This window comes from Talpa occidentalis, unplaced genomic scaffold (assembly GCF_014898055.3).
Source record: "Talpa occidentalis isolate TD23 unplaced genomic scaffold, MPIMG_talOcc4v2.1 talOcc4.11, whole genome shotgun sequence".
Lineage (NCBI taxonomy): Eukaryota > Metazoa > Chordata > Mammalia > Eulipotyphla > Talpidae > Talpa > Talpa occidentalis.
Genome location: NW_023601104.1, coordinates 76,829,589 through 76,855,521, shown reverse-complemented (window position 1 = coordinate 76,855,521; position 25,933 = coordinate 76,829,589). Strand labels below are relative to the sequence as shown.

The 25,933-nt window shown below is 33.7% G+C and overlaps 1 protein-coding gene across 6 annotated transcripts in view; it reads right to left on the bottom strand.

Moving 5' to 3' along the window:
• PCNX1 (pecanex 1) overlaps window positions 1–25,933 on the bottom strand; it is a 142,293-nt gene that overhangs the window by 7,586 nt on the left and 108,774 nt on the right. For all 6 annotated transcript variants that reach the window (XM_037503611.1, XM_037503615.1, XM_037503613.2 and 3 more), the window contains 10 exons: window positions 25,386–25,527; window positions 24,278–24,455; window positions 21,566–21,674; window positions 20,760–20,889; window positions 18,003–18,061; window positions 15,942–16,157; window positions 9,802–10,055; window positions 7,651–7,881; window positions 6,061–6,161; window positions 5,190–5,340 (listed from right to left, as the gene is read on the bottom strand). In XM_037503611.1, the coding sequence (XP_037359508.1) occupies window positions 5,190–5,340; window positions 6,061–6,161; window positions 7,651–7,881; window positions 9,802–10,055; window positions 15,942–16,157; window positions 18,003–18,061; window positions 20,760–20,889; window positions 21,566–21,674; window positions 24,278–24,455; window positions 25,386–25,527 (1,571 nt within the window). The remainder of the gene's footprint in view (window positions 1–5,189; window positions 5,341–6,060; window positions 6,162–7,650; window positions 7,882–9,801; window positions 10,056–15,941; window positions 16,158–18,002; window positions 18,062–20,759; window positions 20,890–21,565; window positions 21,675–24,277; window positions 24,456–25,385; window positions 25,528–25,933) is intronic.

The window sequence follows — 25,933 nt, the reverse complement described above, 5'->3', positions numbered from 1 at the left end:
ATTGTGTATATGTACCACATCTTCTTGATCCAGTCATCTATTTTTGGGCATTTGGGTTGTTTCCATAGCTTAGCTATTGTAAATAGTGCTGCCATAAACACAGGGATGCAGGTGCCCTTTGAAATTAATGTTTTTGTATCATTTGGGTAAATACCGAGGAGTGGAATTGCTGGATCATATGGAAGCTCTATGTTTAGTAGGTCCAGAAATCTCCACACAGCTCTCCATAGTGGTTGGACCAGTTTGCACTCCCACCAACGGTGCAGGAGAGTTCCTTTTTCTCCACATCCTCGCCAACATTTGTTGTTGCTAGTTTTTTTAATATGTGCCATTCTCACTGGTGTAAGATGGTATCTCATTGTAGTTTTGATTTGCATTTCCCTGAATGTTACATGCCAGTTATATCTCAATAAAATAAATTCACCTGCACAAAGAAAGATATAGAGAGAGACTTGGAGAACTCACAAGTTGATTCAACATCTCCTTGATTCTTGAATCAACTTGTGAGTTCTCCAAGTCTCTCTCTATATCTTTCTTTGTGCAGGTGAATTTATTTTACTGAGATATAACTGACATGTAACATTAGTTTTAGGTACACAACATGATTCATTATTGGCTTTTATTTTGAAATGATCACCACAATAAGGCTGATTAACATACATCAACAGTTACAAATTTTGTTTATGTTGAGAAGTTTTAAGATCTACACTCTTAGCAACTTTATTTTTTTTTTGGCATAGAACTGGGGTACAGGCTAGAGGTACAGGAGGGTAAGAAGATTCATCAGAGACAAAGTGGGGAGCAGAATAGGTGGATTTATTGAAAAACACTGCTAAGGGGAGGAATGGGCGAGACAGGAGAGGTCTGCTGCGCCTTATGATTGTTAGATCCCTGGCCAGGAATTGAACTCAGGCCATTGCGGTGATAGAGCTGAGACTTAACCCCTAGGCCATCAGGGAGGTCCTTCATTTTGAGCAACTTTCAAATAAACAATATAGTATTATTAACTATAGTCTTTGTCTTTATTTATTTTGTATTATAGTGGCTGTCTTCATATTTATAGTTGAGAGATTGATAAATTTTATGTCCATCTATAGGAACTCATTTGTTTTTATGTCAAATGAACAAAGTATGTGCTATCTAAAGGAGAGAAAGATGGTGCAAGAGGGCACCATGTCCAAGGATGAACCTGGAGGTTGGCCTAACTGAGAAAACAAAAATTCACTATGAGTAACATTTCACTGTGTAAAATGTTCTACTTCGCCTCACTCCTACAACAACCTTGACAAGGAGATTGAGCAGATAATATTGGCATATTAGAAATACCAAAATGGAACCTCAAAGAGGGTCAGCTACTTCTCACATTTAGAAAGTGAGGCCAAGGCCTAAACACAATTTTTAGTGGTTTTTAATTTTCTAACTTTAAAATTTGTATGATTACAAAAGTTAGCTGGAAAAAAAAAACCTGTAGTTGATGTGATTAGGAACCACAATGCAGGTGTTTTTGAGCTGGATTTTAAAGAATGAATCAGTGCCAGTAGAGGGAGATGGGCCCTGTGCAGGAAAGCTAAAGGGCTCTAGGGAAAAGCACAGAAGTCAGGAAACCCATAAAGATAACTCTACCATAAAGTCTCTATGGAAACTGAGTGCCTAACATGCTTCCAGGCATTGTACGAGGCACTGGGGAAGATAGCAAACAGCCCATTAGGGAAGTAATGACATCTTTCTATACTTGTATTGGCAAAATTATTTGAGTGGAAAATAAAACTGCAGACATTAGGTGTGCCAAAAGTGGAGAATGTTTAATTTTGTTCAAATATTTCCTTTCACTGCACCTGAAAAGGATTGAATGAGTGTGTAAAGTTCTATGCACATCACTGCAACACTATTTTAATTGTAAAATGTTTGAAATAAGCAGGAATAAGGAAATGATTGAATAAACTGTAGTAAAGATTATACTCTGAAGTATTATAGAGCCATTAAAAATGTGAAGTGCCCCAGAAACATCAATTCCAAAGAGCACCTGCACCCCTATGTTTATAGCAGCACTGTTTACAATAGCTAAGCTTTGGAAACAACCCAAATGCCCAAAAATAGATGACTGGATCAAGAAGATGTGGTACATATATACCATGGAATATTACTCAGCATTCAAAAAAGATAAACACATGCAATTTGCAGCAACATGGATGGCACTGGAAGGGATCATGCTCAGCGAAATAAGCCAAAAAGAAAAAGAAAAATACCGGATGGTCTCACTCATAGCAGGAATCTAGAAAACTTAAATAAGGGACCAGGAAAACGAATAACTATAAGAAAGTGAAAATCAAAATCAACAAAAACTATGAACCAGAGACACTTTTAGGGGGGCGGGGGTGGGAGGGGAGGGATTGGGGTCAGAATGGGGGGGCTGCAATTGTATGGGGAATATAAAAATAAAATTTATTATTAAAAAAAAAAAAATGTGAAGTGCCCCTATATGTCCCCACTATGGATCAATTTATATAGCATGACTTTTTTAAAGGAAGATATTTATACGCATATAAATTCCTGGCAGTGATTATCTTTTAATGGTGCAGTGCAATATTACAGAGTAAGGGGAAAATGCTTATTCTTGGGTGATGCTTACTTTTCAATGATTTTTTTCCCCATGATTTTTCAAATAAATAAAATGATATCTCCAGTTCTTATGGCAAGTTTTCAGAAGCATTCTATAAATTATACTTGAGAAGTTATGAGCAGATGCACAGGGTATATTATTTTTTGAAGACAATAATACTAATTATATAAGCACTCTTTGGCTGCCAAGCACTGTGCTAAACAATGAGGCTATGAAGTTTAATAATAAGATTTCTATCAAACAAATTTGATTTCTAAAGCAAATATAATAGATTGGAGAATTAAAAAATAAAAAATTATAAGGGAAAAAGCAAAAGTTAACACTTATGCAGTGCAAAAAGTATATCATTAAAGACTGAAAGATTAATTCAAATTTTATATTTTAGCTGTCTGGAAACAGATTTTTTTTAGGCGTGAGGTATAATTAAAACAATAAATTGCATCCATGCTAAGTGTACAGTTAGATGCATTTTGATAAATATAAACTCACACACATGTAATGTTGCCATAATCTATGCATAGATATTTTCATCACCTCAGAATGTTCCATCCTGCCTTTTAGCATTCAATCTGCACATCCTAAGCAACCACAGATCTACTTTCTGTAGTCAGAGATTAGTTTGGCCTGTTTTAAATTTTGTATAAATTAAATCATATAATGTATACTCTTTGTGTCTGATTTCTCCTGCTCTGCATAATGTGAGATTCTTTCATACTGTGGTGTTTAACATTAGCTCATTTCTTTCTATTGCTAAGGAATATTGCATCAAGTGTATATACCATAATTAGTATGTTCATCTGTTGATGGACATTAGAGTTGCTTCCAGTTTTAGGCTATTATGACTAAAATCTTGTGTGGACTTATTCTTTCATTCTCTTAGGTAAATATCTAGGAGTAGAATTGCTGGATCATATGCAAGTTTATACATATCCTTTCTTTTATTATGTAACCTTACTGTTCACTTTTGTGGATTTTCATGATTATAAGACATATGAACTTGCCTGATGACCAGTATATATTTATACTCTATCTTTTCTTAGGCTAAGCCCCTAACAGGCTACCTAATATCTGGTCTACCTAATATCTGGCTCATTTATTGAGTGATGCTCAATAAATGGTTATTGCTTATTCCTTTAAAGGTAAGTGTTTACCCTGCTCAAAGGTGTTTCAAAATTATGTAACTTCCAGGTTGCATTTGCATTCTCTATCTCCTCTCCTTCCTCCAGCGCTCCATAGCTCTGGGTTACAGAATCCACCTTACATCCAATGTCTGTCACTGTTGCTGTCAGTGGGTAATGAGGGTGTGCTGGGCCTGATTATAAGGTGGAGAACCACTGAAACAGGCAATAACTCCACAGCCTCAGGCACATGTAACAGACCTGGCAGCAATAGGCTACAGCACTTGTAGGGGCAGAGATTAGGGGCAGAAACCAAAGGAGCCATACACAGGGCTTTGAACCTTGTGCCTCAGTTTCCTCCTCTGACAGATGGAGATAATTTATCTGTCATAATGTTCAGAATGAATTGAAGATGTCTGTGAGGGATTGTTGTATAATTATGATGTACAAAAGAGAGCATTTCCTACATGGTAGATACATAATTGGTATCTTTTGAGAAATTCTGAAGCTTTACAAACAATTTAATCTGAAGTCACTATCTTTTTCTTTCAAATACATTAAATTTTGTCTCAAAATTATAGTTAGCTTAAAGATGGACAATTCAATGTGATCTCAAATGTGTTATCTTACCCATTATCCTCAAAAAAGTTCTATTTTCCACAGAAAAATTTAAATATATCTTTTATTAGTAATGCTCCTAAGTAAAATGGGCTTTTAATTTCATTCTATGTCTTTATATCTTAGTAAAATCACCTAAAGAGTAGTTCATGCTTTATTTGGGGGGAAAAAGAGTCAATTAGATTTGAGCAACACAGATGCATTTTAATGAGTTTTATCACACGGTCTCTATCATTAGATCTGTAACTACTGTCAAGTGGAATGATTAGAGCAGAAAGTGCCAAAATTTAATTTCATAATGTATTACTGAAAAATGATCCAAGGCTTTGCATATGTATTTTTGTCTCATTTTAATTTTATTGCCCTCCTAGGATTATTTAACTAAGGCTAAATCTGTCCTAATCATCTATTATTCTATTTAACATGCTAAATGAAACTCATAGTTCAATGACAGCAGCATTTATAACACTCCTGAGATGTTACTACACTGAGCTGGGAGTTGCATAACATTTACCTACAGAAGATGTGTGAATAACAATCACATGAAGTCAAAGCAAGAAATAAAGGGCCAAAGACCCATATTTCCCATTAGTCAATGCTTTAATTTTTCCTTAAGTTTATGTCCATATCAGTCACTCTTCAATATTAATATTCAAGTTTAATGTTAGAAACACAGATTCAGGCTTTTAAGATTTACTATCTTGCTATGAATCATGTTTTTCACATTTCAGATGAGAATATTTCTCAAAAGGTTCCTAAGACACATAATTTGGATATCAAGTGAAGAAGTACCATTAAACAGCAGTAATAAATTAGATATTTCCTCTTCTTACCTGATGAAGTTTAATGGACATACGGATTCCAGGGACTACTACTTTTCTTAGCAATTCCATGTCAGCAAATATCCATTCATCTCGAATTGAAGAAATACGGAAATCTCCCTTAAACAGGGCATGCAATCCATAGAGGAATGACTCTAAATTACTGTTAAGATTAGAAATAAAAGTTTACATATTTTGACAAAGGTCTTCCATTACACTGATTCTTACATTTGGTTGTAAGTCAGAAATATCAAGGAGTGTTTTCAAAATAGAGACTCTATGAGCTATTGTCAGAAATTTGTATCATGGATAGGGTCTGTTTGATGTGGGACCCTTATTTATGAACCTGTGTGGTAGTGAGTCCATGAAAATAATACATGCAGATAGTATGCAAGTAAAAAGAAATTGTGGGCCTAACAGAAAACATGAAGTAATCATAAAAGAAAATTAAAATATGTGTTATCTTAATTCTAATTCAGTTGGATACATGTCAAAAAAGTCAGTTTATATTTTGAGACCCCAAATTTAGTGTACATGTATATTAAAAATATAAATGCTCTGAACCAAAATATGAGAGGAAATAAGAAAAATTAAAAAATGTGAATTGTTAGAAAAATAGTTTTATATGGGAGAAGACCAATCAGATGTTACAGGGTGATTTTTTTTAAAGTCTTAAATCCATTAAATTATGATTATAATTTTATTATAAATCAGCTGTTAGCCATTTAGTAGAACTCAATTATGTTCAGCAAAAAGATCTACACGAGACCTTTACAATAAACTTTGCATAGAATGTGCCCACAAAAAAACTATTTCTTATTTTCAGACTTAGGTTACACAGCATCACACAATCACTTTATGAAAACAGAAATGCCTTCCTTACCTGGACATATGATGAGATGCAGTGCCCAAAGCTCTCCGTCCCAGAACACAGAGTCCATAACAAAGAGTCACCAGGGATGAATCTTTGTCCACGTCCAGTGGCTGCAAAAAAAAAAAAAAAAAATATATATATATATATATATATATATATATTAGATATTAGAAAGGTACTTAAGCATTTAACAAATCAGAAGATAACTATTTAATAAATCAGCATATATAAAACTCAACTAGTACATACTTTCTATCTTCAAATAAAAGTACTCATGAAACCTAATGAAACAAAATAAAGTATGAATGTGCATAAAGAGGTTTTTTGAAATCTTTAAATCCTAAATCTAATATCCTATAATATTATAACTATATTCTATAAACTCAAATGAGCATGTTAAGTGGAGACATGGAAGATTTATATAAAATGCACAAATTTAGTCACATGAGATACAAATATGCAATGTCAAAGACTGAAAAAAAAAATGGATGGAATAAAATAAATAGCATAATAAATAACAGAAGAAAAATAAAAGATCTCCCAAATCCAGCTCATCTGTGGGATAGCAGGCAGCCTAAATAAATATAATGGGAGTTCCCAAAAAAGGAACAAAAATTTTGAAAAAATAATAACTGAAAACTTTCCAAATCAGATAAAGACCATATACATATGGCTTTAAGACTCTCAATGAACTCTAAGAACAAGAAACATGAAGAAAACTATGCCAAGGCACATTATAATTAAAACTGGGAAGTTTTAAGAGAAAAATCTTAAAAGCAGCAAATGAAAAAGGGAAATTATTTCATTACCCACATTATTTGTACAGGAGTAAAGATAGTAAAGATTGCATCTTAGATGCCTTTTGTTTACACTGATTTGGGTGAGGTAAATGGTCATTTGTGGCCTCAGTGACTCTCTTTTCCCTTGTTCATTAAATAAATCCCTGAACCTGAGTGGTCTTGCAATTGTGTGTGTGGGTGAAGAACTCAGACAGTGACAGGTAAACTATTTGGGTGATGTCCTTGGCCAGTTTTAGTGCCCCTTATTGGCCAGTATCACTTGCTACCTTGTTCTCTATACCCTGTGTGCTCATGACCTTGGATGGAGGACTGCCCTTCCCCTGGCTCTCTGCATACCTTCTCACCCCCATCCCATGGTACCTGTCAGTAATAAATCTTATGGCTTGACTCTGTGTGAGTATACTGAAACTGCATTCAATTAAAACGACCTTGGGGTTTTACTTCAGCAACGTGGGAGCACAGATGCTGAGAGAGCCACCTGCCAAACTTAAAAAGGGTTACCCTCCTCATTCTGTAGGTCATAATGTGCACTTTATTTCACCAGTTTACAGTCTCCAATACAAGGAGTACTTATCTGAACAGTGTGATTATGACAATGCAAATGAAGGGATGAGGATGCTTTAACCTGCTTTGGCAGAGACGACCAGTTGGCCCAACCATAATGAACCTTCAGGCTCTGTTACTTAGAAGGTTAGAAAAAGGAAAACCTGGAAAAATTGGCTTATAATAACCAATAGAAATATTCTTTCCATCTTTGGAAAAACAAATTCAAAAGAGATACAAATGAAATAAATTCTACCTTTGCTCTTCGGGAAGAACAATATTCTATCCAATTGAGGTAAATCACACAGAAACTCTCCCTGGATATGCCTGCTAGCCGATGGTCATAGTCTTCATCAATGTTTGGATTAAATGTTGGGTCTACATCAACATAATTTCGATCCGCACATAGACGCAGTCCTTCCTGCATTGTCTCATTAGCGAGCCACTCCTCTAACTTAGAAGAGGTTGTAACATAATAAATGATACCCTATTGAGGAAAAGGAAAAAAATGCAGGATAAAAAACAATTTGTATTAGCTCTAATTCCTCAGTAAATAAATTCCAACTGTTTATACTGATAGTATGACTCAAAAATATATTATTCTAGCTCAATACTACAAAGTATATCTTTTTTAAAGATGCTTTATTGAATGAAAAAAAATTTAATATTTAAAAAATCACCACCATAAATTCAGCAAGACAATCTCAAAACAATTCTAGTCCACAGATTTAAGAACTTTTGAATTTAGGTCTTTAAGAAAGATGAAAAACCTTTATAATGGTGCAACTATTTTGAGTTATTTCTCATAGAAAGCTATTAAACTATCTTGTGATCCTAGGGCAAGTTATAAAAATATAGTAATAAAGCAACAAACATATACATATTTAGAAACAAAAAAAGCACAGCGTTGTTGAAGCTGTCCACAGCCTCTGCAGTGTGGGTTTGATCCCGGCTGGCTAGGGAGATACCCATGTGGCATGGCAGATCTCTCCTGTCTCAGCTGCTGCTCCCCTCAGCAGTGTATTTCAGTCAATCTGCCTGTTCTATTCCCCGCTCTGTCTCTGGTGAATCCTCTCACCCTCCCGCACATCTGGCCTGTACCCTAGTTCTTGTATGCATGAATAAATAAATCTTAAAAAAAAAAATGCTTCAAAATAAACTTCTTCACCTACTTGAGGTTATGTTTAACCAAACATTAAATAGAAGATTCAAAGTTACCCATAAGCACAAATAAGGTGGTATATATGGTAGTAACAGAGGCAATGAAAAATTCAGATTTGGGCCAATAAAATTTAGCACACATATCCCTCTTAAAATAATGGCTTCACTTGCAAGTCTTCAAATCATGACCATCCCGTATTTCTGTGACATTTTTTGCAAAAATAGAATACCTGTGCAGAAAAGAACCAACCTTGCCAAAAGAGAGGTTCGCTGTTTGCACACAGGAGGTAATCTCTAATCCCTTGGTATGTCCTAGCTGATAGTCTTTCTTCACCTGGGGGCTTAGAGTCATATGTTACCAATTTGACTTCTGAAGGAGCTAGAGAATAAGGTTGGATGGACAACCACATCTAAGTGGCTACACGTCCTACATACTGAACCTCAGGGGAGCGTCCTTGGTAACATTTGGTAACATTTCATAAGTCTTGTCACACAAGGTTGTTGGGAGAAATATCCATTGCTTATACACACTCCACTGGGAGAGAACAGTTAGAAAGTCACGTCTTGGTGTCCCTGGACCCTGCCCTGTGTGCCTCTTCCTTTGGGTGACTTTAATTTTTATCCTTCCACTGTAATAAATCTTAACCATCAGTGTAATGGCTTTGCTGAATTTTATGAATCCTTCTAGCAAATTATTGAACCTGAAAGTGGTCTTGGGAACTGTGAAATTACAGTTGGTGTTACAAGTAAGGTTGGTCTTGAATCTTGTGATATTTTATTCAGTTGTTAAAAGCAGTAGTTAACAGCAGGGCTTAAGAATCAGACAAATCTGAATTTTAAATCCTTAGCTTCACTTGCAATTAGACTACTCTGGGAAAGTTAACTTCTGATGCTTAATTTGCTTATTTGTAAAACAGGACTGCAATATTCCTTTAGAAATTTAGGCAAGATACATGTATGTGCATGTATATGTATAGGCAATCCTTAGCATAATGTCTAAAACATATGAACTACAAATGGTAGGTGTTAATATTAGTAAACAAATGAAATAAGTTCCATTAAAGGAATAGCAAGATGGTCACAGGTATATTTTAATGACTTTACTGGATTCTAGGGAATTTAAATCTTTATTCAGAAGCAAAGCAGATATTTAAAAACATCTGTGTGTAAGCACACATACACATGAGAGTCTTTTCCAAGAAGAGCTTCTGATTATCAGAAGATCCAAGTAGGCATAGTCCCTTACCTTAACATAGTAAGTAGTGAGCACTTTCCGGAGATCAAAGACTTGAAGCATAGAAGCAGCACTATTGTCAGTGATACTATAACCCTCCAGGATATACTTAGTTACTATCACTTCCCAAGCTAGCCAGCGCTGGCTAAATGCAGCATTAAATGAAAGCACATGAGGAATATGGCCAGGTTCACAACAGCAAAATCCTTCATCTTCTTCAACACCTTCAGTAATGGCCTCTACTTCCCGTTGTTGACAATAAGTACCTTAAAGAGATAGAGAACATTACAAAAAAGGAGAAACCATGAGGTAGAAAAAGGAATGTTTCAAAAATAAAAGAAGTTAGAAAAAAGACACCTATTATAGGGATTGAAAGTATGTGGTTAATTTGCCTTAGAATGTTCATTAACAAACTACACCAAGCTCCAGAAATCAGGCATATTATATATAAATTCCTCTCCTGCAGAATCACAATACGCATTAGGACACTCAAATTTCTGGAACTAGTGCAGCAATGTAACCTTAATTTTGATACATCAATTCCCAAACTTTTCAAATTTGGATTTATAATTATATTCAAATGAAGTGAATAAAGGTACATCTCATTAAGTTTTGAGGACAATGAAAGTAGAATCATCCCAGGGCAAAATATATAGACTGACATAGAGAACTCAAAAGAACCTGAGCTTAAATTACTAGCATACTGTCCATTCTGTAAACAAACATTACCTAAATCCTGCTAATTTGGGTATATAGCTTATAATAGTTTGTTATAATTTATTATTAAATACACAATTAAAAGTTTCTATTGTCAAGTCTAACAATAATCAGTAAGGGGCCTCCCCTGGTGGTGCAGCAATTGAGCGCTGGGCTGCGAAGCTGCCCGCAGCCTCGGCAGTGCCGGTTCGATCCCCAGTCGCCAGCGAGGGTCCCACATGGCACGCAGACCTCTCCTGCCACCCGCTGTTCCCCTCAGCAGTGTATTTTGTCAGTCTGCCTGTTCTGTTCCCCGCTCTGGCTCTGGTGGATTCTCTCACCCTCCCGCGTTTCTGACTGTACCCAGTGCTTGTATAAATAAATAAATAAATCTTAAAAAAATAAGGCAGTAAGATTACATTATTGACATTTCAGGTTTACCTACTAACAAAGTTTCAATTAGATATGAGGTCTGATTATTCTACAGACTACCAAGTAATTCTTTGAAGTTACATTCATTGATACAAGATACTTATCAACAGGCTTCTCTATTATTAGTGTTACTGGAATAAAAACATAAAATCAGATTAAATTTAGAATCTAGTGCCACCAAAACATCATTAATCACATTAATGTTAATTTTTTCTTATTCTGTGGTCTTGCTTCCATTTAATTTATAAACTGCTTATATTAATGAAGGTCTGTAAGATGATTATACTTAATTTTATAAAGGCACATAGTTGAGTTACATTGTAAGTGGGAATGTGCAATAATGTTTTCCTTTAGAGAGAATATCTATACCACCCATGTTTAACACCTATCATTTGCAGTTCATATGTTTTAGACATATGCTAAGGATTGCCTATACATATACCTGCATACATGCACATACATGTAGCTTGCCTAAATTTCTAAAGGAATATTGCACTCCTGTTTTACAGAGAAAAAGATGCCATGAAATGTAGACCCGGTTAATGGTAATATGATGAAAGACAAGGCTAAAGAGGTAAGCTTGGTCATGCTAATGAACTTACCGTTTGGTATTCTAGAAACCTCTAATTATATTATTTTATTTTCTTATTTAATTAATTATGTGGGCAAACACTTCCAAATACATTACACAGCAGTGATAAGAAAAATCCTGTCTTGACTGGGCATTAACAGGAAAACTTGCTGGAGTTGATTGACCATTACAAGTTTTAATTTGTTTAATTAAATGTGCATGGTATACATAGACATTTTCTTCAGAATAAAGATGTATATAATTTTATAAAGTATTTTTTAAACCAAAAATGGAAGTGAGTCTTGTGACAGCTTTTGAGAGGGTATTATATTGTTTTTCTCCTTAGATCTATTGAAGATAACTTCTATTCATTTGCCTTTTAATACTTAATTTCAAAAATGAAAAATAGCTGAATTGTTGAGAAATACTTAAAAAGGTATTCCTGGTTTTAGCTTTTTTGGGGGGTTGAAGATTTTTGCATCTATATAAGTAAATTAAACTGCAGTTACTCAGCCAGTTAAGTCATATTTTGACATCAGTGTTACACTGGTTTTATAAGAAGCCTTGAGAAATTTTCCTTCTTACCTATGTGCTAAAATAAATTACAGAGGGCAGAAGAATTATTCCATTTCTTGAAGAAACTTCCTGAGTCTGAATTTTTTAAATTATGGTAAGGAGTTGGATCTATTCCTTAGGTTGTATGTGTTATTCCTTTTTTTAGTATATTTTCTCATCTTTCTAGGAAGTCAGTAAAAGGTTTTTAAGTAAAAGAAACAACATAATGAGAGCGACACTTTATGCAGATCACTTTGTAGTAGTATATGAGAAGAAACATAGGGAATTTGGAGGTTTTCACATTTGATCAAGAGAGACAGAATGAAGCTCTTGATTGGAACAACAGAATAAAGTGAACAGCGTAATTGATTTCAAGTAGGATGTTCTTATTCTACCATTCAAATCCCAAGAATAATTTCTACAACAACATAGCATAGTAACATATTGTTTAAAAAAATGAAGTCAACGAGAAGGACAGTAATTAACAATTATATTGAAAAAAGATTTCAAGGAACTACTGCCAATTACTTCCTGGATTAGACAGATTTTTATTCACCCCATCATGAATTCTACTGTAAAAATAATTATGAAAACTAGATAGCTTAAAATTAATTTGAGCAGAAATTAAAAGTCAGTCAACCTAATAAGTTTCTGACCCATAAAGTTTGACTTGGAAACCATTCTTGGTAGAAGTAGCATGTACCAATAAAATATTACCATGGTAGAAGTTCTAATCAAAAATTTTGATAGGCAAACTAGTTACTCAAAATGTTGATATAAAATTCACCTTGGAAAGAACCTTGAGAAAAATCAGTAAAATAAAAATGTAAGTAAATAAAAAATTTAAGAGTTAGTTTAACCAAGACCTGTAGGAAATTAAGAAATTTATTTAATTTAGTATCACTTAAAATTCAGCATTCACTATGAGAGACATTAAAATCAAAGGAATTAAACTGGCTTATTAGAGTATAGCCCACAAAAGACCTCAAAATGCCTCACAGATCCAAATATCTGCCAGGCAAAATATGAATATTTTCTATTTAATATTTTGAGAGACAGGAGATACATGGAATAGGGGTAACACTTTGAAGGAAAGAAAATAAGCAAATACCACAACATTTAAGCAAGCATATAATCATACCTTAGAGAGTTCTCAAGGGAGGAGGAAGGAGGAAAAAGGCCATATATTTACATTATTTAATCATTCCACAAAATTAAACAATTATGACCTATATGCTAACTGCTATGAATAGGTGTTGGATACAGAATGAAGTGAATGAATGAATATGAATCAAGTGAAACAGGTATGATTTCTGTCCTTGAGAAGTTTACAATCTATAGCAAAGGTCTATAAAATACAGCCCTGGGAGGGCCTCCCCGGTGGTGCAGCGGTTGAGCGCTGGGTTGCGAAGCTGCCGGCAGCCTCTGCAGCACCTGTTCAATCCCCGGCTGCTCCCCGGCAGCCAGAGGAGGGTCCCACATGGCGCGAAGACCTCTCCTGCTGCCCGCTGCTCCCCTCAGCAGTGTGTTTCGTCAGTCTGCCTGCTCTGCTACCTGCTCTGGCTCTGGTGAATTCTCTCACCCTCCCGTGCTTCTGACTGTACCCAGTGCTTGTATAAATAAATAAAAATAAATCTTTAAAAAAAAAAAAAATACAGCCCTGGGTCAAATCTAAGCTAAGAATGATATTTATACTTTTAGAGGGCTGTTTAAAAGGAAAAAAAAAAAGAATAATATGTAATAGAGAATGTGCATAGCTTCAAAAGCTTAAAATTATTTTATCTGATGTTATATAGAAAAAGTTTGCCAATCCGTGGACTAGGGAAGAATTAAACTTGAAGGGAAGAATTAAACTTGAAACAAATAAATATAAAATTATAACTATGCTTAATACTAAGGAAATAAAAACAGGATGATATGAGAATCATGTGAGACAGGCGATTGGTAAAGGATCTCTGAAAAGGTGATATTTAGGCTAATTCTTGAAGATAATTAAGATATCAGCTAGGCGGAAGAATGGTGAGAGGAAGGGAGATGGCTGGTGTTTTCTGGGCCAAGGGAAGGGCAATAAGGAGCCCTTAATATAGAATTCATTACAGCTGAAACACAGACAAAAGGTCAGTATATAGACTGAGTGAGGAGGATGGTGTAAAAAGAGATAGAAAAAAGCGGCAGAGACCAGATCATACAATGTTGTATGACATGTTTAGGAGCTTGAGTTCTATTTTAACACCATGGGAAGCTACTGAAAATGCTAAGCATGGAAGACACATGATCAAATTTGCCTTTAATAAAAAAATCATTATAGCTGATTGACGATTTACAGGTACCCAGTATGAGTAGAGTCAATAGGGAGTACTCTGTTCCCAGACAGATTTGATTGCAGTTTTGCCTGGCAAATATTGAGAGTTGGACTGCAAAGAATGTACCCAAAATTGTACTTGAATCTGTTTGGTACCAGAGTGTGAAAGCTGGGAGACTGGAAATTTGGATCAATTTAGAGAATTTCTGATGAACATGATGAACATATAAGAAGGACCCCTTCCAGATCACACATAGAGCTAGATAAAATAGTCTTCACATGCACATTTGTAAAAAAAAAAATTAAATTTAAATATAAGTTATAAGTATAGTGATGAGAAGGTGCTGACTTTAGGGTGACTGTAACTGGGTTAGATTTGAACAGCAGTGGTTAAGAGCATACATAGAAGAAATGGAATTAAGGTCCTGGTCTCCTGATGGAGCAAAAAGAATTATCTAAAACAAGAATAGAACATTTTGAAAGAAAGGAAGAGGGAACTGATAGAGGGAGTTGGACAAAGAAAATAAACTAACTTCTAGAAAAGCTTACTACATTAACAAATGTATTACATAACAAAGGTGCATGCAGCCTTCTGATTACACCAGGGGGAAACTAAAACTATAGGCACAGGTCTGACTTGATCCTCTTCCAGGTGAAAAATACCTAATGCATAGATAAGATCAAAACACAGCATAGAGGGCCTCCCCTAGTGGCGCCGTGGTTGAGCACTGGGTTGCGAGGCTGCCCGCAGCCTCTGCAGCGCTAGTTCGACCTCTGGCCACTGGCGAGGGTCCTACAAAAAAAAAAAACCCAGCATAGAGGCTCTCTCTAAAAACTCAGTCCAAATGGACCCTAGAGTGGAAAGATATAAATTAATAGGACTTTCTTCAATTCCTTAATATGATTTTTTAGTCATGCTTATAAAGTATTCAACTTACAGCAGGTGATTACATCAAATGGATATGTTTCTCAATGTATGATTTTCTGTGTAAAAATAGCTTCATTTGTCATATATAAAATTATTGAAGCTGGTGGGAGAATTAAAGGGATGGGCTTATGGGCTCTGGGTTTATTTTAGGGGTGATGAAAATATCTTGAAACTAAACAGGTGGTAGTTATGCAACATTTTGAATGTACTAAATGCCACTGATTTGTTTTACCTTTAAGATGTTAATTTTGTGATATATGAATTTCACCTCAATAAAAAATGGCTGAGGACATGGCATTTATATGAGGTAACTTGGTTAGGTATATCTGCCTCATAAAAACACAGCATTCTATGCTGTCAGTCATATAACAAAAATAAGGAACTGGTTACAAAAAGAGACTGGCAAAAGCAAGCACAAAACAACAGAAAAACATTGCCAGGAAAGCAAGGCAATTATATAGTAATAATTCTACCTTTCCATATATTGGGCACCATAAAAATGATTCTCCTCTGAATATGAAATGTGGAAAAAAATCTAAAAATTACTCTAACACCTTTTCTTACAACTCCAAAGGTCTAATTTATAACTTTTGACTTGAGATATAAGCACATAAATTTAGGTGTCACAGAAAAACACTATACCAATGAAAGGTAAATGAGTGTCTTACCTCTGAATTCTAGTCCTCGCAGCTGGAAAGTGACCAGTCCATTGCCTATCTCTATAAGGTGTACAAGTGCGTTGAGGTAGTCTGAGGCAAGAATGAAACAGTCCCCTGTGCTGTAGTTTCCCCACCGTCCAAGGAGCAAATCACCACAGAGACTGTGTTGTAGGGATCTGGTTAAATGTTCATAAAAGATGGAATTCAGATTGTTGTCATCTGATCCTAAAAGAAGGGATTAAAAAAATGTCAAACTTTATCTATCTTAAGACCCCTTTATATCAACCAACAAGACTGTTTAAAATTTTAAAACTAGTTTCCAGTTACAGCTGTGTCTCTATTTTTTTGAGAGGAAATTAATATTGAAACCATTACAATTTCTATATAAAAGTGAAATGAAGGGTATAATGGGGAAAGTTTCAAAATTAAGAGTTAGAAGCCATATAATGTCTATTAATCTCTGGTTTCCATCCATAAAATATGGGAATGGATTAGATGAAATCTACAGTATTTTCCAATTTTTTAATAGTTCATATTCCTTTTTATCAATGTTCAATAAACTATGCCTTATAATTTAAACCACACAAGAGAAATGAAAAAGATAAAAGAAAACTGAACTAGAACAAAAAGACATACTGGTGGAAGTGAGTAATACAATACAAGACAGTATAAAACAAAAAGAAGCCAGTTCAAAAACAAGCCTGTATATTGAGATGACGAATATTAGCTTAGTAGAAATAAACAGTATACACAGAAACAGCAGAATAGAACCTACGAAAGTTAGTAGAATCATCCTTTAAGAAAAAAATTAAGATGAAACATCACCAAATAAAGGAGATAACTATATCTAGAAGGAACACCCAAAGCATCAGTCTGTAATTGGGTGCCTAGACTATAGGATTAGAGAAAGGCAAAATATACAAAGCTTAGTAATTATTTTAAATTCAGCTGAACTAAATAATAAAGTATAATAATAATTTATTACTTATTTGTGCTCAACTTAAAATAATTAAGAAAATAATTATTAAGAAAGTGGAACCCAGACTCTAATGTCAGTAAAAGGGCTATATTTTAGTATTCTGTTTGCCTGTTACAAAAGTGTACCTATTAATTAAGGTCAGGGTCTTTTTATTAGTGTCATGAAGATTCCAAGTCACTTACAAGGACATGTGAAAGCTGGGATGGTTGCTTTGTCTACCAGAATGTGATGAACAACAACCATTAAAGCCAAACAACTACTACTCCTAAATCCAATTTTGTAATTATAATAAATCAATCTGATTATTATAACTCAGTTTCTCAAGCAGACAGAGCAGATGAAGAATCTACAAGTCAAAAGAATACAAATATTACAGTTTATTTCGGTTGATTTGGGAAAATATTTCTTATAGTAAATTAATACATTGGAAAGCTAGTTGGTATGTTAATCTCTTAGGCTGGGGAAGTGAGATCTGTTCCCTCTGTGTTTGATTACTAGTGGGTGGGCTGACAAAGGGTGTTTCTCAAATGTCAAAACTATGAACTAGAATTTAAATAACACCACCACCAAACTGCCATCCACTGAAGCTCTGTCTTGAGTGGCTATTTGGTTCTCTTAGATAACATCTCTGTAGAAAACAAATGAAACGTATTGAAGTTAATAATTACTTAAATTTTGAGGAAGGTGGGAAGCAAACATATTAATAAAACATGTAGCGGTCACAATTAGAACACATACTCTTCAAAATAGCTGGCCACATGGTTTTACTTTGTGTTCTACCTTTTAACCCACATAAGAAAAATCTTTAAATGGTGTTTCTTATTCTGATCAATATTCTTACACTGAATTTTATAAAAGATGGATACTTTATAGATACTTTAATTTACATATATTTTGCTATAGCTTAAAAAAAAGCAGATGATTTTTAGATCTTTAAAAATGAACATTTGTAATCCACAGGGGATTCCTAAAATGTGGGAGTGAACTTTAAAAGAAAATACTTATGTATGTGTACAAGATAAATGTGTGTATGTATGTGTATAAAACAAACTCTTTAGATTTACTTCTTCATTCACAAGCAGAGCTATTACCTGGATTTCTATCAAGCTGGGAAGCCAACCTGGTATTTGAATGATCCACTCGTTTTGTGCTGAAGAGGCAAAAGAAAACATTTTAGCAAACTTTTTATATTTAAAAAATGTTTAATAATTTAAAGGGAGTAAACAATACAATATAGATAAAATAAGTATTATCACTTTATGAGAATCTCCGGGAGAAACCAATGATTGGTAAATTGATAAAATTCCTGGTTAGCACAATTTTAGGATTTCAGGATTTTATTTTACTCTTTCACCTCCGTCATACATAAACACAGCAGTTTTTTCCTAACTGGTGTTCCACAGAATAATCTGTAAGGACATCAATGAGTCTAATGTAAAAAATAAAATTGACCAGGATGAAAAAATGCATAATGTATACAAATCTTAAGCTTACAGTGCATGGAGCTCTCTTTACAAGGGGAAAGCACATCTATTAATGTCCAGTGGTATAGTGTTCTTTAGAACAGTGGTTTCCAAAATGTGGCCCACAGAACACGAAGTAGGTAACTCAAGATCTTCTCAGAGAGTTTTCCAGATCAAAACTATTTTCATAGTAACACTGAGCTGTTATTTGCCTTTAATTATTGTGCTGACAACTGCTCTGATGGTGCAAAAGAACTGCTAAGATTGCTGGTTTTAATATGAATCAAGGTAGTGGCAGTGAACTGTACTATCGTTTCACTACCCACTCAAGCACAAGAAAATAAATTCTAATTTTGTTTTTAAAAAAGCAAAAAATAGTATCTTTATTAAACTGCATACCCTCAATAAATGTACTTTTAAGTTGTGTATGGCAGAATGCACACAAAGAACTGCTGCTGTATTCTGAAGTAGGACAGTGGGACGATGAGGGAAACCATCCTCAAGGGAAAACATTTATGCAACAGTTTGAATTGCATGCAGCATTTGCTTCTTTTATTCATGGAATTCTTTTATTTATAGTTGACAGATAAACAACAATAATTCAAACTTGGTTATTTGATAGGCATTTCTCAAAAATAAAGTGAGTATGTCATTTCATGGAAAACAACTGACAGTATCTACTGCCAATAATAAAAATCAAGTTTTCAAAAAAAAATTATAATTTTAGGAAACACATATTCTACCATGAGTTTGATAGCTTCTCAGTACTTAAAGACTTTTCTTTTGAGATTGGTAGTGATATGAATATTTTTTAAAATATCATGCAGTGGAATGTGTCAAATTTTGGAAGATCTATATTACTGAGTGAACCAGTATGTTGCAAATGATAGATATGTTATAAGAATATGTATGGATGAAAGAGCCACTTGAAGTATAAGGTCTATTAGTGGAATTTAACATAACATAGTTCCAAAAATTCATGGATATAGTTTTAGATTCCACATTGCAATTAATCTTTAGGAAACTATTTATTGGCTTTGATTGAAGGACCAAAGAATAGCCACAATGTCTGAAAAAAGCTATTAAAATACTTCTTTTTCAACTATATGTCTGTGTAGGTCAGCTTTTCTTCATATATTTTAATCAAAACCACATATTGCAACAAATTAAATGCAGACAGAGATATGAGAATCTGTCTTTTATGAAAGTAAATATAAAAGAGATTTATAAAACTATAAAGATAATGGCATTCTCACTTATATTATTGGTGGGATAGGAAATATAGTTATCATCCTTACAAAAATGTTATTTATATTAACATATTATGGGTTGTTTTATTATTATTATAAAAATTAGTTAATAAACATTCAAAATATTCTGAGTTTTTACTCAGAACTACTCATCATTGATACAGTAAATATTGGTTGGTAAAGCCTATATTTAAAAAAAAAATCTTTGGAGACTTCAATAACATTTGAGATTATAAAGGGGCTCTGAGACAAAAAAAAGTTTAAAAACTTCTACCACTGAACATTATCTTGGACTAAATTTAAGTTGGCTCAGAAGAAAATAATAGGATGGGAATAATACTTATATTTAACAAAAAGGAAATCATCACTGTGGCTTTTGATAAAAAAGACCAGAATGAAAGTTTCAAATCCACAAGATGATTGTATAAAAGTTAAGATTACCATTTTCACCTATTATATGTGCCAATTATAAAAGAGTAGAAAGGCAGTCATGGGGAACATAGAAATATAAATTAGTATAAGCTGTTTTCTGAATCAATATGTTAGTACACACTGAAAACCTTTAAATGTTTAAACTCCCTAACCTCTCTGATTCCTCTTTTTTTTTTTTTTAGTTAAAAAAAATGTGGAGAGATTAGATATAAGGATAGTTACTGTGCATTAAACAACTTGCCTAGGAATTAAGCCTAAATAGAGAAAATACTTCATGTACAAAGATGGTCATTAAAAACGTACCCCTCATAAAAAATCAGAACCACCTATAAAAATTTAGCTAAAGAACATATTTCTAAAAAAACTTTGAGAAGTTGATGACTATTATAATGATGAAACATATATCATAAAGTTTCAGGATATTGTTAACGTGGAACAATCCTAAGAAATAGCATTAAAAGGGGAAAATGAGCAGATTAAATTACAAGTATTTTTTTTTAACAAGTATGTTTTTTAAAATCTTATTAATAGAAAAAAAGAGTAAATAAGAGTAACTTTTTCTTAGTTCTCTAATTTTACATAATTTTCAAACTTTGAAGAGTTGAAAAATTTTGCAAAATACTTCACTAAAATTTATTACTTATAAGAATGTTGTCAATAGTTTCTCAGTAAAAATAAAATTCAGGTGTTTTGTTTTACTCACTTATAGTCTCTTTCCCAGAATTTCACAGGCCGAACATATGAAGTGATGAATATTGCACTTCCCAGAAAGGGATTTAGGGGAGTAGAAAAGAAGGCTGATACAGCAGCCTGAACAAACAGCATGGCTGAATCTTTGGAAAAACTGGTTAAGGATCTCGGCATTCCTGAGTGCAAGCACACGCACACAAACACATACACACAAAACCATTGCACAACACACTGCAACTATAGCAATCAACAAATGAACTTCATCAGAGGAATACAGAAGAGGGCATCACTGGAGAGTGTAGGGGTCACCATAATAAGACACAGTCTAGAAAGTACAACCTGGCATCATGATTTGAAGAGAGCCAAGTAAATATCTGCCAAATGTATTTGGTAAAAATACCAAATATTTTACCATATTTGGTAAAAAATATGATTCTTAGGTAGATACTCAGATTTAATTTTTCAGAAGATTAAAACTAAAATTTATAGAAATAAAAAGTCTATTTAACATCTATGTGGTTACTAACCTTTACTTTTGCTTAAAAATATTTCTAAAACTTTTTGCATTCATGTATGAAATATTCCTGGCCTTTCAATAGATACAGAAACATAAACTTTTAAATATGCATTACTTAGTTATAGAACCTTGAGACTCTTCTCAGGTTTAGGTGATCTGTGGCTACAGATGTTAATACAAGGTATTAGTGGGGGTATAGATTTTAAAATTTTGATAATCTGACACACAGTGATGCTTACAAACCAACATTCTCTTGAAGGATAACATTGCCCATTTCTATAGGAATTTAATTAGAAGGATACGAGGCACTGCAAAGGGTTGAGCAAAAGCATGAAAAGCAGAACCCCAGGTAATCTGCCATGGGGCAATGTAGGTGTACACAAATTGTAATTTATAAAGGAGCTCCCAAAGCTGTAGGAGGAAAAAAGAAAAAGTCAGTAAGAAACTTATCAGATATTTATTTGAATTAGAAAAATGAGATACCCTGAATTATATTTTCTTTCTAATAGGAAACAGCACTGAAATTATGTGCCACTTGCATAAAATGAAAAGCTAAGAGGATACTCTATCAAACACTGCATATATATTTTTAAGTAGAGACATATAACTTATTTGTGTTATCTGTTTAAAAAGTTTCTGTCCTCTACTGGCCATATTATTACTACTACAAGCAAAACTACAAGCAAAACAAAGCCAGGAAATCTAGATGACTATAAAACTTAGAGAATACAAGTAATATGTTTATTCTAAAACATATTTTCTCGAATGTTAGTGTTTTGGAAACTGACTATGTTTCAAATGCAGTACCAAAGGAATGTGAAAGCACCCAGGCAGGAGATAAAAGTTTTAACAGCAGTCACTGTCTGTCTAAAAATTCGTAGTGTGTATTAGGTGTCTGTTCATCAATTGTTATTGTCATTGGAAATAAAATACACACTTTAATCTTATTTAAATTAGGTCCTGTTTTGTTGTTAAACATATCTTCAATAACGAAACAGAATTACTGTGTTTGCCCAAGACTGCCTCTGTATTTAGGCCAATGCAAGACAATTCTTAAAACACATCCTAGTATCTTAAAACCAAAAGGTTGACTAATTCACTGGCATGATTAAGGCACCCAATACCTTATCTTAAAATCTAAAATTTAGCTCCTTTACTAAGAACTTATTTAGTTTCCTTCTAACAAAGAAATCATAACTTCAAACAATAGAAATTACAGATGAACCCATCTCTTCTTTGCCATGGCTCAAAATTAGATTGGCAAAACCTCAGTATTACTGTGATCAGGATGACAAGTGAAAGCAGCAAGTATATTTTCAAGATGCCATCATAACACTTAAAAGCAGTGATTCAGAAAACGCTGCAGACTTAAATGCAAATCAGAGTGTACTCAACTTAAGACTGTAATATTGGAAAAAATGATACCTCATTATATAGCTAAGTAGTTAGTAGGTAAAAACACTTTTGGATATATATTGAGTAATTTTTTCTTGGAAGATTAAATCAATGGTATATCTTACAATGATATCTTAAAATAACACTATATCAAAGGAGATCCTTTCCTTTGAAGATTACTTGCTTATTTTCACTGAGAAATTCTATCAAGTTATCATATAAAATGCAAATAACTTAAGGGCAGAGCTTCCTCCATTTTCATCATTGACATAGCCTAAGCCTCTAGAACAGTTTTGGAACTTGGTATGTTCTCAAAAAATGATTTGTTTAACAAACGAAAGTATTAAGAAAATCCAAACTTATCAGAATTAATTGACTATTAAACAGACTATTTCAAGACTGACTAATTTATATTTAACTACAACTTTTGCTTTTTTTAACTAGTGTAATCAAATGAAATACAATTTCCCATCTAACTATTTAAATTTGTGAGAAACCATATGCTTCTTTATACAAACAATTCTCTGATTAACTTCCTGATTTCTTCCTTTGGTTAACCATGCTTACTCAAAGAAGAAATGATCAAAATGCATACAAATTTGTGATTGAACACACAAAATATTGCCACATTTTAGAAGTTATTTGTTACAACATTTATCACAGTATTTTGAACCTGACCATCATTAAGACCTTGTTCATACTGGTAGTATTCATTTGTCATCTTCCCAAACTAGGTCACCTCTACCACTGCCATAATCTCTTAAGCTGTTCTCCATACCTTTGGGTTCTCTCTTCCCCAATTCATCCCAAATGTGGCTGACCAGGCTAACTTTCCTAAAATTGGTCATTCATTGTGTTTTGTAGCTGCTCATATGCTTCAGCTCTCTGTTAACCTATCAAATGGGATAATTAATATATGTCAAAGTCCTTTGCAGGTGGTTAGTGTTAACATGACTTCTAAACTCTATTTAATTTACAAATAATTTTGACAGCACAATCTATTTCATTTAGAAAGGTAGTGTAGCTTAACAAAAAAACTCTTGGAATGGGAAGCAGAAGTCCCACATTTTATCATCTCATTTGTAAAAGTACTAAAAGCCCCTATCTTATGGGTGGATAACAGACTTTATAAGTATTCTGTAAATTTCAGAGCATTCTACAAATGTCATCATCACATTAATTTCTGATTATTCCCATAAAGCCTCATTGCCCCTAGTATCTACCACCTTCAGTTAGCTATCAGGTTGTTTCCCCCCTTTATCCACCCAGAAGCCCATAGTCCAATTAAATTATGGACCGCATCTATTTTTAAAATTATTCAAAACCACACTCCCTTTTGAAGACCCTGAATATTTAAACATATCTATTTATTAGTTTCCTTAATTTTTCTATGTAATTTAATTTTACTTCCCCAGCTATCGCATGAAACATTCTTTTGTGAATCACAGTGACTAGCATTGTTTAAGGATTCTAATATGCTCCTAAATAACTGGATGATTGACAAAAGATATTACTTACAAGATAATAAAGCAAATGATAGCATAATCCTCACTAAAATAATGTGTTACTTAGGGAAATATTTTTTATAGATAAGGATATTCCTTTCTGTGATAAGTTACCTTGTTGAAGAGTATGGACATGAAGAAGAGATCCAAAAGCATAGTCTCTGAGAAAGCTTCATAGTCAATTTTGAAAAAGAGCACAGTAAAGATGACTGTAACGTACTGGTAGGTGGGGCTGCTAAAAGAGGATCGTAGCAACTTCAGACCAGCAATGGTGATCATTAAAGCACCTAATCTATAATATAAAGAAAACACAATTCATCAAACAATGACTGAAAACTTCAGAAAATCTATTAACTTCAGAAAAATTACCATTGGTTTATTAAGTGTAAAATATATATTAAGTTTAAACATCGAAAAATAATTTAGAAAGCTAATCACATACTAAACTACTATAATACTCCCTTTTAATAATGTGTTATGATTCTTAAGCTTTGTAACCATGTTTTATTTTTTATTTATTTTTTTGACACAGAAGAACTGGGGTGTAGGCCAGAGGTATGGGGGAGTCAGACACAGAGTGGGAAGCAGAACAGGCAGATCTACTGAACTATACTGCTAAGGGGAGCAGCAGGTGAGACAGGAGTGGTCTGCTGCACCATACGTGGGTCAGCTCCCTGGCTGGGGATCGAACTCAGGTTGCCAAGGTGATAGCATTGAGACTTAACCTCTAGGCTACCAGGGAGGGCCCCTGTAAGCATGTTTTTAAAAAGTAACAATATTATAATTCTGACATTTAGTTCCAATTTCTTAATATTTTTATTGCTTTAATATCAATTGCATTTAAGCACATGAAAAACGTATCAGTGCTTACCTAATAACATGTACCTATTTTAGTGGGTAGGCATACAGGATGACTGCACAGGCAACTAATCACCTATGCCATACAACTAACCACTATATGGTGTGCTTTAAGTAGTATATAAATATAGTCACTACATGGTATGACTTACATACTACACAAAAATAGCCATCTCCCAAATGTACTACAGAATATTAAAAATTAAATTAATTTTACTTTTTAAGACAAATTTCCCCTGAATTTTTATTTCTCACAGTGCCTTACATCAAAAAGACAGTGACTGTTTACTTGGTCAATAATGAAAGATACTGCTTATAGTATCCCCCAGTAGTCAAAATTAGATTATAAGAAAAATGCACTTACTCTATATCCAGTTTTTTGGGGCTAGCAATAGTCTCTGCACTGCTACTAAGTTCATTGAGAACAATCAACGGATAGATGATATTCTTCTCCACAAAAAGAAGCCACACATGAAGTTTCTCAAACCACATCATAGTGGCTGCATCTAAAAAAGCAATATAATTCAAGACTACACGTAATCTAATGTATAAAACAGTTTGACGATGTGATGAAAAAGGAAAATCTTAGAGCTCAAAATTCACCTCTACTATAAATAATCTAAGAAACCCAGTATTTCAGTCAAGTCATATTCTATGAATCTGAATTACATCCAAATTTGCCACTTACCAGTGACTTAAACTTAGAATGATTTCATTTTAAACTTTAATTTTTGAAAACTTAGTTTTTAACCTTAACTTTTTATTAGTCATGTCTATAACTTTGCAGAAAACATTTCCGAAGATTATTAGACTCCCCCTCCCCCAAAAGAAATAAATGACTTATTATAGTATCTGTTAAGTTTCTGATAGATACATGTATATATACAGATATAGACATACATATACACACAC